The 13,415-nt window shown below is 43.0% G+C and overlaps 1 protein-coding gene across 1 annotated transcript in view; it reads left to right on the top strand.

Moving 5' to 3' along the window:
* The first annotated feature begins 46 nt into the window (after nt 1-46).
* RB1 (retinoblastoma 1) overlaps nt 47-13,415 on the top strand; it is a 94,567-nt gene continuing 81,198 nt past the window's right edge. The window contains exons 1-3 of the mRNA XM_014966026.1: nt 47-265; nt 508-625; nt 11,225-11,337. Of these exons, the coding sequence (XP_014821512.1) occupies nt 171-265; nt 508-625; nt 11,225-11,337 (326 nt within the window). The 5' untranslated portion in view covers nt 47-170. The remainder of the gene's footprint in view (nt 266-507; nt 626-11,224; nt 11,338-13,415) is intronic.

Below are 13,415 nucleotides of genomic sequence, written 5' to 3' on the forward strand. Positions count from 1 at the left end.
CGGCAGAAGAGGCTGGCGGTGGCGCAGTTTTCCCGCGGTTTGGGCGGCGGGAAGGGGGAGGGGAGGCGAGCCGAGCCCCAAGCCGGAGCGGTAGCCGGCGGCCCGTCGTTACTTGCCGCGCCCCGGCGGGCGCTCAGGAACGGCGGGGCCTCCACGGGGCGCCGGCCGCCATGCCGCCCAAAACCCCCCGCAGGACGGGAGCCGCCGCCAGAAGCCAACGAGCCAGCCCCGACAGCGGCTCCGCGCCGCCGCTCGTCGCCGCCCGGTAAGCGCCGCCCGGGTTGGGCTGGGCTGGGCTGGGCTGGGCTGGGGGTGTCTCTAGGGCTGCCCCCGTAGCTGGGGGTGGCTGGCCCGGGGGTCCGGGTCGTGCCTCCTCCCGGGGTCCCATGGGGGGTGTGTGCGGGGGTGTCGCTCCGGGGCAGCGGCCGGTTGTTGCCCCTCCCTCCCCCTCCCGGTAGCGGTGCGGTGCCCGGAGCCCCCGCTGGAGATGTCTGCCGTTTCTCCTAGGCTGGAAATCGGCGAGGCGGAGTTCGTCGCTCTCTGCGATGCTCTGAGAGCCCCGGACGGCGTGAGGGAGAGAGCGTGGAAGACCTACGAGAGCCTGTCGGCTGCCGACGGAGCTCCGGTGAGTACCTGCTGCCCGTGACTCCTCCCGCTGCCGCCGTGTCTGTCCGCTGCCCGAGCCCCAATAGCAATAAAGCTGTAACTTTGCTGGACCGGGAACCAGCACAAACCTTGCTTCCGAGACTTGAATGGCTTTCTTCTTCCCAACCGCAGCTAGACTGAGCTCAGATGTTTCCCTCTGCATCTCTATAAACTGGTTTCTATACATCTCCCTCTTCCATTAATGTTCTCCGGTAAAGGTATGGACTCGGGAATTCTTTTAGGTGGCTGCTAAATGACAGTAGAAACAATGCCATGTGATCCGCTGAGCCTTCAAACCACAAGTTATTTCAAATATGCCTGAGTCAGCTTTATACGGGTCATCTCATCGTGTGTTTCTGTTTCTGCCCGCTGTATCCATCTCTGTGAGATGGCAGAAAGGGTCTGGAGAAGACTGTAGCAGAGAAAGGGATGTTCGTATGTTAAACTTTTTTTTTTTTTGTCTCTACTGCATTATGTTAATCTGTATGTACTTATTGTTGAGGTATTTCCGGTCAAAGTTAGTCTTTGGGCATGTGTAAACAGATTAAAGTGTTCTGCCCTTTCCTGATTTTTATTTTTTCCCCACCCTTCTTCTCAGTGTATTACTGCTGTCTCAACAAGCTGAAGCTTTATTATATAGATCTGAATTAGATGGAAAACACCTAGCTGTGATATTATTCCTGCTGCGTGGGCTGGCAGCCGTGTATCTGTTGCGACTTCTGCTTATTCTTCTGCAGTCTGAGCTGACGTGCCACAGCTATGCTGTCACTAGTCATACCTTCTTCTCTGTGGTTTTTAAACCCCAGTACGGGTGTACCAGCCCTTGATGCTTTGGAATTTTGCAACACAATACGGTAACAGCATGGGAGGGAGACTGTGTACAGCTCTTTTCTGTAACAGATACAGTTTCTGGTCATGGACGTTCCCAGGGAACACTTACTTAAAAACATAGTTGAGCTCCTGCATATGAACTAAAACAAGAGAAGTCAGTTCTGTTGAGTGAAAAAAAAGCAAGGCAGGTTTCAGTATAATTCTGGAAATTTTGCTCAAGGTGGAATTTTATTTCCATTATTCGTTATTTCATATTTCATTACCTAGCAGTGGCCAGATAAGATACAGGGTGTTTGAAACCCTTCCTTTCAGTATCTGAAGACGTCCTTTACCCCTTCAGAACAGGGCAGTGACTAGATCTTCACTATGACACAGCTACTATTTATTGTTTTGCAATTAAGGGCTATGCCAAGAGCCTTTCAAGGCACAGGAAAAAGTCTGTGTTACGTTGCAGTTGCATCCAAGGCCCTTTCCTCAGACTTTCTGATGTGTCAGCAAGGTGTTCAAGTGAGGAAGCTGGCAAGCATGTGTCTCCACGGGGACCTGGAGGGCACTGGATTTGCTACTTCTATCTGTGACCAGCGCAGGCTTCATTTGAGTGTGAAGTCAAGCAAATTAACAGCCTGGCTGATTGCTGCTTCTCTGTCCAAGTCAAGCCATTATCATGGGGAGCCCAGCTTCTCAGGGTGACTCTGGTTGCAGGGATTTGGGAAGAGGCTGTATTTAAATGCCCACTCCTTTGTCCCCTCTGGTGAAGGTAATGTGTTGGAGGGGCTGTCCCAGGGTTTGTCCTGCAAGCTCCAGCTGTGTATGTTTTAATCAATGTGGTTTAGTGCGAACCTGTTCCGTTCTGAACTGGAGCAGAAGCTGCTTATGTAGCAGCTTTCTGTTCTCAAGCAAAAAGGGAACTAGCAGGACACCACTTGAGACAAATACCTACCGGAACACTTCTGTTTGGCTTGAGGAAGCTTAAATCATCAGACCGCTGATGGAAATAGAGGTAGGTAGCATCTAATGATCCCACTCTAAAGCTATTTACAGAGCATAAAGGCCTGAAACCTTACTTTCCCTGGCACACTGGCCTTGTTCTTTGTGGTTGATCTCAGAATTGTGGCTGCCAAGCCTCTGAGGATGTGGAGGGGACTAACAGTGCTAACTAGGAAGTGGTGTGGCCCAGACATTAGGTACTGTGGTAACCGGCAGAGATCTAGGGTACAAATGTGGGCTTGGACCTAGTCAGAACACCTGCTGTGTCCTTGCTCAATGAATATTTAGTGACTCAAAGTGAAAACATCTATTAGTAGTGTCCTTTTTGGGTCACTTAGGGTACAGAATCACAGAATCACATGGGGTTGGAAGGGACCTCTGGAGATCATCTAGCTCAACCCCCCTGCCAAAGCAGGTCCACCTAGAGCAGGTTGCAAAGGAACTTGTCCAGGTATGCTTTGAATGTCTCCAGAGACGGAGACTCTACCACCTCCTTGGGCAGCCTGTTCCAGTGCTCTGCCACCCTCAAAATGAACAAGTTCCTCCTCATGTTTAGGTGGAACTTCTTATGTTCAAGACGTAAGTGTAATCATGTGCAAAGAGACTCTGCTAACAAGGTATATGCAGCGTAAAAGTAGAAAGCAATTATTTTGGGCACATGCTGGGATGTAGTGATGTATCCTAAGTGTGCCCACACGTCTGTGAGACACCTAAAGAGTTTTTGCTGGCCAGATGGACATCAGTCAGGAGGAGAAAGGTTGGTATCTGCTGTTCTCTGGAATGAATTGTCCATGACAACACATGCTGAAGCCACTGGCACCATCAAAACTGGCTGGTTCGCTGCTTTTCCCCTTCAGGAAGTCACACCTTTCCACACTGATATTTTTACGTTTGAATCTTTGAGCCACTAATGATCCTACTTCTCTGAAATTTCACCTTCCTTATCTTGCATAGCTCTGCACTGTAGCTTTTCGTACAGTGCTGTCAACTTATCTGTTTCTGCAGCAATTTGAGTCAAGGATATGCAGCTGCCCCCTATCACAGCTGGGCCTTGAGTCCTTGAAACAGCTGTGGGAGGTGTGGAGGAGGAGAAGGGTGACAGGAGAGAGATGGTCACACGATTTTTCTGAAAAATGAGGCTGACTTCTAGTTGGGAAAACTAGACCTGCAGAAGGAGATTGTTCAAAGCACTACAACTGCCTGTTAAATACGGGGGTGTTTTCCTTTGTAGCTGAAGAGCATTGAAGCTTTCCTCTTAGACAGCCAGCTGTTAATTATAGTCTTCTACAATAAAATCATAACTCAAAATCTCATAGACAAACCCCATAGACAAACCCCAAACTTCCAGAAATGTCGTACTGGATCAGTGCTGTTGGTGTATGGTGTAAAGGAAGGTATCTGATGCATCACCAGAAAGATGTTTTATTTTTAAGTTCTTTTTATATTCAGTGAACTCCCTCACAAGTTTATTGTAAACATGGAAGTGTATATATAAATAAGAGCTTTTGCATTAGTGTCATACAAAGACTTTTGTTCTTTCTATAACTTCTCTTGTTTATCAAACCAGAATACCTAGGTAAACAAAATGTTTGTTTTAGAGTTGTAGTTTTTAATGTCTTAATTTCAAAACCCTTAAACACCAATAGTTGTTGGCTTAAAAATTGGCTCTGATGCTTAGTTCTTCTGTCCTCTTAATTTTTCTTAACTGTCCTAAAATCTATATTATGAATCAATATTGTCTGTAAACTCTAGATGGAGTTAATAGATTTAGTGGAATTACTCATGTATTTTGGTAAGCAGCATGTGATCGATAGTGTAAGAAAGACTAGGAGAGGTCTAGGAAGCCATACTAATAGTGCTAGGAAAAGGTTCAGGATGTTTGTTATGATCTGTTATTGTTTGTTTTGGTAAAGAACAACCAAATGAGAATCTGAAGTAGAATATTGGGTGAGTAAGCAGGAAAAAGAAACTTGAGTGAATTGTTGCTTAACATACTGGAAAGAATCAATGTGAGGAACAGAGGACATAATGAGTAAATTAGAACCAAACTTCTGCGAAGAAAACTGAAGGAAATTGATAGAAATTGGAGTCTGCCAGGGACCTTGAGGCATAGGGTCTGGTGTGCTTCAACCTCATCAGCCCAACTTGCTGCAGTGTGTGGTGCATGGTAGGAGCTTCATTGTTTTTTTTGTTTGCTGTTCGTAACACTGCTGGGGAAATGTGGCCCACTGTTCTCTTGCTGCTGCTCAGCTGTTCAGACTCCGGAATTCCTGAGTCATTTTTATCAAGTGTCTATCTAACCTGCTATTAAAAAATTCTGGTGATGAAAGATCTGCAGTCTGCATAGTTAGTCCTTCCAAGTTTGACTTTGTTTGCTCATGAATTTTTTCCCCACGTACTACACCAGTCTGTTCCTGTGTTATAATTCAAGCTAGTGGTGATTATTCTGTACCACGTGGATCTGAGAGTGTATTATTGCTGCCTGATTATGTTTTTTTCTCCCAGAACGACTGTAGGATCTGAAGACATTTCTGTCATTTTTCCTTGTTTCTAATTGTTCCTCTTATGTTGTGAAATTCTCTCCAACTGGTGACTTACACTGGTATGCAGATGCTGCAGAGCACTTGCTTCGCACAAAAGCTGAGCTGTCTTCTTAGTGAAGAAAACTTAAAAGATGAACTGTAGCTTAAGTGGAGGAATGAAATAATGAGCTCTTATATAGAGCAACCTGCTATATTTAGACCAAAAAGTTAGTGATCAGTGGGTCAAATGTTCCCAGTCCATAAAATTTCACATTTAAATTAAATCAGTTCATTTTGGTTGTAGTTTCTTATGAAAAAGAAAACATTGTAGTTGGTAAACCACCTCATCCTCATATTAAAAGACACACAGAGGGTTCTTGCTTTTGGCAAAAGCATGAAACACAAGCTAATAAAGTCTTTTCTGTCTAGAGCTTTTCTCTTATTTATGGAACATAAGCTAAACTGAATCCATTGAAGCTTTGGATGGGTGAGCAAAATTACAGCTATTCTAGGATCCTCTGTTATTAAACAAAAAACAAAGAGCTACTGCTGGTGACATTCAGGTTCTTAGTAGCAGATAACATTGCATGTAGGTGTTGTGCCTTTGTACTTTAGAAGTGTAGCCGACTGGCATACAGTTTGGTTTTTTTACTCATCTTCTGCCCATCTTGGGGACAGACTGATGTCCCCTCCAGTCTTATTATATGCAAGAAAAGTGTAGTGGGAAGTTTTCATACCAGAAGAAGTTCAATACTTTCCATTGACTTCCATTACTTTTAGCTAGTATTATATTTGAATTTGATTTAATCTATTGAGAACTAATAGCAATCTTCCATTCCAGACAGTCTTCAGTAGAAAATGTAAAACTGTTGTTGCTGAAAAATGGAGGATCTACCTGTCTTTACATAAAACTTCTTTGACAGTGGGTACAGTATTCACTTTCAGGATTTTTCTTCTAGGAAACTTTCCCTACAAGTTCTAATTCTGATCAGTTTTCTATTGTGAATGATTCTTTTTCCCTGCCATCTTCCTCCGCTGTAATCATAAAGATACCTGTGGATGTTTCTCGTACTATCTAGCTAGTTCTCTATATTGATTAGGATGTGGTTGCTGAGATTTTAATAAGCCAACAAGTTCCACATCTTCCCCTTCAAAAATTGGGGTTTTGATATTTACAGTGTGAAATCCTAGATACCATTTGATTCAAATGCTCATCTGCATTTCCATATTTCTCATGTACATCTCTCTTGACTTTCTTTTACACAATGTCATTTGAAGTTTCTATTCCTGGATCACTTTTGTAGGCTGTCATAAAAGCTGTTATCAGTGCTGACAAGACTAATAAACATCTGTAACTACAAACTAGAACTGGGACTTCCTGTGACTGTCTCCTCCTTGTGACTGGTTTAGCACTGCAGAACCTCTTCACAGAATCACATGGGGTTGGAAGGGACCTCTGGAGATCATCTAGTCCAACCCCCCTGCCAAAGCAGGTCCACCTAGAGCAGGTTGCACAGGAACTTGTCCAGGCGGGTTTTGAATGTTTCCAGAGAAGGAGACTCCACCTCCCTGGGCAGCCTGTTCCAGTGCTCTACCACCCTCAAAGTGAAGGAGTTCCTCCTCATGTTTAGGTGGAACTTCTTATGTTCGAGTTTGTGTCTATTACCTCTCGTCCTATCCCTGGGCACCACTGAAAAAGGACTGGTCCCATCCTCTTGACACCCTCCCTTTAAGTATTTATAAGCATTGATCAGATCCCCCCTCAGCCTTCTCTTCTCAAGACTAAAAAGACCCAAGTCCCTCAGCCTTTCCTCATAGGAGAGATGCTCCAGGCCTTAATCATCTTTGTAGCCCTTTGCTGTACCCTCTCCAGCAGTTCCCTGTCCTTCTTGAACTGGAGAGCCCAGAACTGGACACAGTACTCCAGATGGGGCCTCACCAGGGCAGAGTAGAGGGGCAGGATGACCTTCCTCAACCTGCTGGTCATGCTCTTCCTGAAGCACGCCAGGGTTCCATTGGCCTTCTTGGCCACAAGGGCACATGGCTGGCTCATGGTCATCCTATTGTCCACCAGGACTCTTAGATCTTTCTCCTCAGAGCTGCTCTCCAGCAGGTGAGCCCCCAACCTGTACTGGTGCTTGGGGTTACTTCTCCCCAGGTGCAGCACCTTACACTTGCCTTTATTGAAGTACATCAGGTTCCTCTCTGCCCAGCTCTCCAGCCTGTCCAGGTCTCGCTGGATGGCAGCACAGCCCTCCGGCAAGTCAACGACCCCTCCCAGCTTTGTATCATCAGCAAAGTTACTGAGGGTACACTCCATCCCCTCATCCAGGTCATTGATGAATATATTGAGAAGGACTGGACCCCGTACTGACCCCTGGGGGACTCCACTTGTGCCCAACTAGATTCTGTGCCCCTAATAACAATCCTCCAAGCTCTGTCCTTCAGCCAGTTTTTGATTCACCTCACTGTCCATTCCTCTAATCCACACTTTTCTTGAGGTAGAGAACAGAAGTTATATCTGTTAGTGCCTCTAACACCTTCCAACAACATGTAGAAAGAACAGAGGCAAGAGTCCCATTTCATAATAATTTGGTTTGATGAGTGCTTTAAGCTTATGACTCCTCCAGGCTGTTTTCACTAGATTTAGGCAAACTGATGATCTGCTAAAAATGTATTAAATGGTAGTAATAATAACTCCAGAATGAGAAATAAATATTTTGACAGAGTTTGCAGGAGTTTTAGATCTTTTCCTGCAGAAAACTATATTGATTTAACTGACCTGACCTACATTGCTGGAAGTTACAGCATTGGTTCCCCAGAATCCTAAATAAAAAAAGAAATCTATGTAGACTACTAGGTGCTAAAAAGAAATAAAATCTTTGAGTTAGTGATTGGTAGGCTTTGATTCATGATGAGTTGAAATAAGGTCACTGGAATTCATCTTACTGAAACTGACTGACAGCCAAGGACAAATGTTGAGCCGTAGTTCTGCCTGTTTTATGTAGTGGTGCTGTATCAACAAAGATCTTGAGTCAGACTGTGGTAAAGAAGAAAACCCTCAGAAATGAATTTCTGGCTGTGAATTTGTCTTGTGTCCATTCCCATGCCCTCAAGTCCATCTGGGATGAATCGCCTGGCTTTGGCTGTAAACAAACTGTTAATTTGTGTCATAGGATTGGCTCCCCTGGAGTTATGACACTGACAAAATAGTTTTTGTTCTGCAGTCGGCTTTAACTCGTTTGTATAGGACAGAACTTGAAAAATGTCTGTGAGCTTTGGGAGGGAAGGGGTATGAAGAAGAGAATGTTCCAGGGCCTGATTTGCCAGGAAGACCTTTATCTCTTCTCCCCTTCTCCTACCCCATGATGTTTATGTTTTATGTATTAAGATCACTGAAATCTTCAAGTATGGGCCTGGGCAGATGGTCTTGTTTCCCGAGGAGACTGCAGTTTACCTGTGTCTTCGGGTGTTTTAACCAAAAGTAGCTGTTGTTCTTTCATGTTTTCCTTTCCTCTCTCCCTTCCTCCGCTAATGTTAAGAGGTGGGCATGCTCAGGTGCTGCTCACCTTTTCCTTCACTACGAGGAAAACATTAGAATCTATTTGTTTATCCTGTGTAATTTTTTTGTTAGGACAGCAGTCATCCAACATTTTCTGTCTGGTTAAAGAGAAGTTGTCCAAAGCATCGTGTAACACCAGCAGTGGATATGGGGGTAGTTCTGATATTAGAGTTTTACTCACCATAATGGTTTGAGTCTAGTGGATTGACGAGCTTCCTCTGAGGCTGCTGTCTTGTTCAACGGTAGAATCAAATGAGTTGCTACCTTAAACCATACTGGATAATGAGTTTAAAGATTGTTCTTCAAAACCGGACCTCAGTCTTAACCAAATAAACCATTGCTATAGCCTTCAAGCAGTTATCCTCCCCAGGGTATAGCTAAGCTCTGTTAGAGAACTAGGCTTGTTTAGATAGGCAGCAAACCAGGAACAATTTCACCACTTCCTAGCATGCTCTCCTCCTGCCCTACGAGGTGTTGTATTTGCAGAACGGTGTCATGGTCCAAGTTTGCAGGAGCATGAAGGGAAGGGAATTTAATTCATTAAACAAAGTCAGTTGATCCAGTGGCAGTTGTGTCCCTGGTAAGTAAGTAGTCATCCTTCTTGGTAGGTCACTAGCTAGCCTTAACCTTCAGAATTTTCTACAATACGTCACAGACGTATTCATGCAGGACAATAGACACTCCCATCCTACAGGACATTTCTTGTTCTTATGTGCCTGGAAGTTTATTGTGCCTGTCAGCAAAGGATTGTTGAAACTGGCTGAGATGGTGGGAGCACATCTGTTAGCAAAGCCTTTCTTCTGTGCAAAACCCCCTCGAGCAATTTTTTTTTCCTCATCTTTAGGTTGCTGGTGGTATATGATGGTAAACAAAGTCTCTAAAAAGTGAGGGTTTCCAATAAACAGGGAGATGGTGACTATTTGATATTAATATCCATTCCTTTATGGATCATCAAATGCACCTCAGTCTGTTAATAGCTCCTTTCAAAATAATTTTCTGTTGTACAAGGTGTCACAATTCCCAGAAACACTCAAATAGAAATGCAGGAGGAAAGTAGTAACTTAAATAATGGACAGTTACCACATTGTTGAAGGTGGCTGGTTACTTTAGCATTCAAGTGTTTTAGTACGCTAGAACACTTACCAATTGCACAAATCAAACTCATTCTTTGGAGGAGGGCCCCCAGCCAGTCTTCATGGATGCATAAATGCTGGTCCCAAGAAAGAAGCAGAGCAATTGCTAAAAAAAAAAAAAAAAATAATTTAAAAAACAATTTTTGGCAGTGTTAATGAAATTGTTGTATCATTTATGGGGCACAGCAAGCTATTTGTCCTGGTTACACTGCTGAGTAAGCACGGACACGAGTGGGTGCTGAGGATGCAGAGCCTTTTGGGGTAGTTTTGGAAGACCATGTAAGACGGAGGAAGCCAGCTCTGGTGCAGCATTATTCCTGTACCTGGCCTTTTGGCAATATTTTCTAGAGTGAACTGGCCCCTGTGGCTCACATTGGTGTTGTCTGGGAGGCAGCTAGGTGGAATGATTGGGGAAAGGATAAAAAATTAGGCCAGGGAGTAGCTAAAACTAAGCGGCATAGAAGCACAGGAGTTGGGTATTTCAGCCCCGTTGCTCCCAGGGGTCAATTTCACCTCTGTCCTCTAGCAGATGCCAGGTCCAACCTAGAGCTGCTGAGAGACACACTCAAATGCTGCTCCTTTGCTGAAGTGGCTGTGTGCCTGGGTGATGCTGGAAATTTATTTACGATGATGCTAAATATCCAAAGAGCATTTTATGAATTTGCTGGTTTAGGATTCTTGCTGGGCTGCAACCACACCTAGTTCTGTCTTCAAAACAGCTTTGTTTCCAAAACCTGTGGTATATCCACTCAAGCTTTTTCTTCCATACTTCTACAAAATACTGCTCTTTGGAGGTTTTCTCTTGAGATGCTGTTTTGGTGGAAGGGTACTAGAATCATAGCTGATGCCTGGCCAGCTCCGAGTCATTACTTTGTGAACTGTTGAGTGAACTCCATGTGGGTGGCACATCTATCATGACAGGATGGCTTTTCTTTGGTGAAGGATGATGAGTTACAGCTTGTACCTTACTTCTAAGCAGCAGAAGACAGACCTTAAGTGTAGATGTATGGTAGGAAAATGCTTGCAGGTGCTTGTTACTATCATGCTTTATTAAGCATAGAGATGGGTTCTGTGGTTCAGCTCTGATAAGTGGTTGAGACCTAGCTGGAGAATAAGGTTCATGAGTATTTATTGTTTGTCCTTGTAGTGATTTTTTATTTCTTTCTTATGGCTTTTCTCCTGATTCCTTAACCTTCAGCATCTCATTAAGATCAAATATAGTAACTCTTAAAAAAATAGAATCATGGTTTCTGCTTTGTATAAATGTTCCATGGAAACAAAGCTTCTATTTTGAAGCTTTGCTGAATTGTATGGGTAAAACTGATCTGGTACTCCAGGAGTAAGAGTTGGAGCGCTTGGTCTTTCATCTGTAATGTAAAACTTGTAATGGTTTTCGGTTATCAAATAGCTGGCTATTGTAGTCAAATGTTTGCTTGAGGGTTTTTTGTTTCACCATTTCTAATCTAGTTTGGACAAATTAGTGCTTTCCATATATTACCCTCTTCTGTTGCATAATAAAAATCTGTTTTCTCTTTTTCTGAAAGGCTTATAACAAAAAGAAAAAGGAAACATGGGGAGTCTGTATCTTTATTGTAGCAATTGATCTGGATGAAATGACATTCACTTTCACAGAGCTTCTGAAAAATATAAACATAAGGTAAGTGAATTTAAGTGTGTAAATCTAGATATCAACAATTAACTAGTCAACAATTTTATTAAGAGAAGGTTTTTTAAAGCATTGTGAATCTTTGCATATCAGGCTAGTTATTTTAAACTAAAAGTTGCTTATGGGAATTCTGAGTATTTTGGTAAACTAGGAGTCTTGCTATTATATTCTAATTGAGGGAGCAATGATACTTTTTTGATTCAATTGTGATTGGCTTTAGTTGTATCACACAGCTGATTCTTGTTCTTGCTCATCCAAATTTTTCATCAATTAAACTTGGTGTAAATTACACTTACAATATTTTCTTTTCTTTGCCTGTATCAAGATTTTCTATAAAACTTTCTTTTTCCTAACATTAGTCTTAGGCTAAATAAAGACATGGGAAAAAAATACTACTTTTCAAGTAGTTTGCCAGCATGCTGTTCTTTTTCAAACATTTTGATGCCAGTCTAAATCTTGTACTCTTGTACATGCTCTTTGCTAGGAGATAGTGAATATACAATGTAACAGTAACAAAGTTCATCATATAAAAATTAAAAGCAGATGTTTTTCCACAATCTTAAGGTAAATTTAGGTGACAACAGCAATAGGTATACCCCTGTGTCAGATTTATTTAAGGAAAGGATTCCAGTGCTGTCTGCCTAATAACTATGCTGGGCTTTGAAAGCATGTGCAGGAGCAGAGCCTTCAGATGCTCCAGGGCAGGAGGCTAAGGCAGAACACTGGGCACATCACGATGGTAACCTCAGTCTTGGGGTTAAATATCCTTTTCTTGGAAGTCATCAGTTACGATTAGACTTCTCCACGCTGTTCCTGCCTCGTGTTGTCTCCCAGAGCAGTGGTCAGGTCCTGTGTTTCGACTTAATCTCTTCAGTCTTGACTGAATTGGAACTGTGTGGATGAAATCTAATTGCATTTGTGCAGCGATGTTCAATGTGTTCCACCTGACTACAGACCAACTTGTGCTGCAAACTGAAAGAGGCTTTTTCCCTTGGGGTTTCAAGTAAGCTATTACTCTGCCAATTTTTATTTTAGCAATACTCAATTGCTTGTTAGCCCTGGGCTTTTTGTCAGCTACAAGGTCAATCTGGCAGAGATTTCTACCAGGCATCTTATCCTCTAGAGCCACACAGATATATTGGAGAGATTTTTCATTCCACAGTAAAAGAATTCTCAAATGAACTTCTGACTGTTTTTGTGTTCTGTTTTTTTTTTTAATCTGATAAAGATCAAAAAATTTCTCAGAATCCTATGTTCTGATAACGGATCAAAATATATTTGGTATAGTTGAAATAGTTGAATATATTTATGCTTACAAGTATCTAAAGGGTGGGTTGAAGGAGGATGGAGCTGGACTCTTTTCAGTGGTTCCCAGTGACAGGATGAGGGGCAACGGGCACAAGTTGGAACATAAAGGGTTCCACTCAAATATGAGGAAAAACTTCTTTACTTTGAGGGTGCCAGAGCCCTGGAACAGGCTGCCCAGGGAGGTTGTGTAGTCCCCTTCTCTGGAGATCTTCAAGACCCACCTCGATGCAGTTTTGAGTAATGTGCTCTGGGCAATCCTGCTTTAGCAGAGGAGTTGGACTAGATGATCTCTAGAGGTCCCTTCCAACTCTGACAACTCTGTGATTCTGTGATTTGAAAGCCTACTTCTCCTAATTTTTTAGTAATCTGCTCATTTTGGTAATGAACAAAACAAAATGCTTTATTGATGGCCATAATATATTGCATGGATGAGTAGGGAAAACTTCAGTCCCCTGTGTACTAGTATTTCCAAAGGGTGGGGTTGTCCTTGTCCCCAGTGCCTGTTGAAAGACTTGGAACTTCATATAATTCAATGTGTTCATCTTAGTTTTCATTCCTAGGTCTCTCTTTAGCATGGTTTATGTTCTTTGAGTAGTAAGAACATTTCTGAAGTAGAACTTGTAGTTAGAACAGAAGAGTCGAGATATCTGTGTTGGACGTTTGTGGTTTATACTGGCAAAGCAAGGAAGATAGATGTGTCTGGTTAGCAAGTTCTGACTTCCAAAGATAATACCTGCGCCAGCCAAGAAGATTTGCCTTCT

The sequence above is a fragment of the Calidris pugnax genome, unplaced genomic scaffold (assembly GCF_001431845.1).
Source record: "Calidris pugnax isolate Ruff unplaced genomic scaffold, ASM143184v1 scaffold20, whole genome shotgun sequence".
In the NCBI taxonomy this organism is placed as follows: domain Eukaryota; kingdom Metazoa; phylum Chordata; class Aves; order Charadriiformes; family Scolopacidae; genus Calidris; species Calidris pugnax.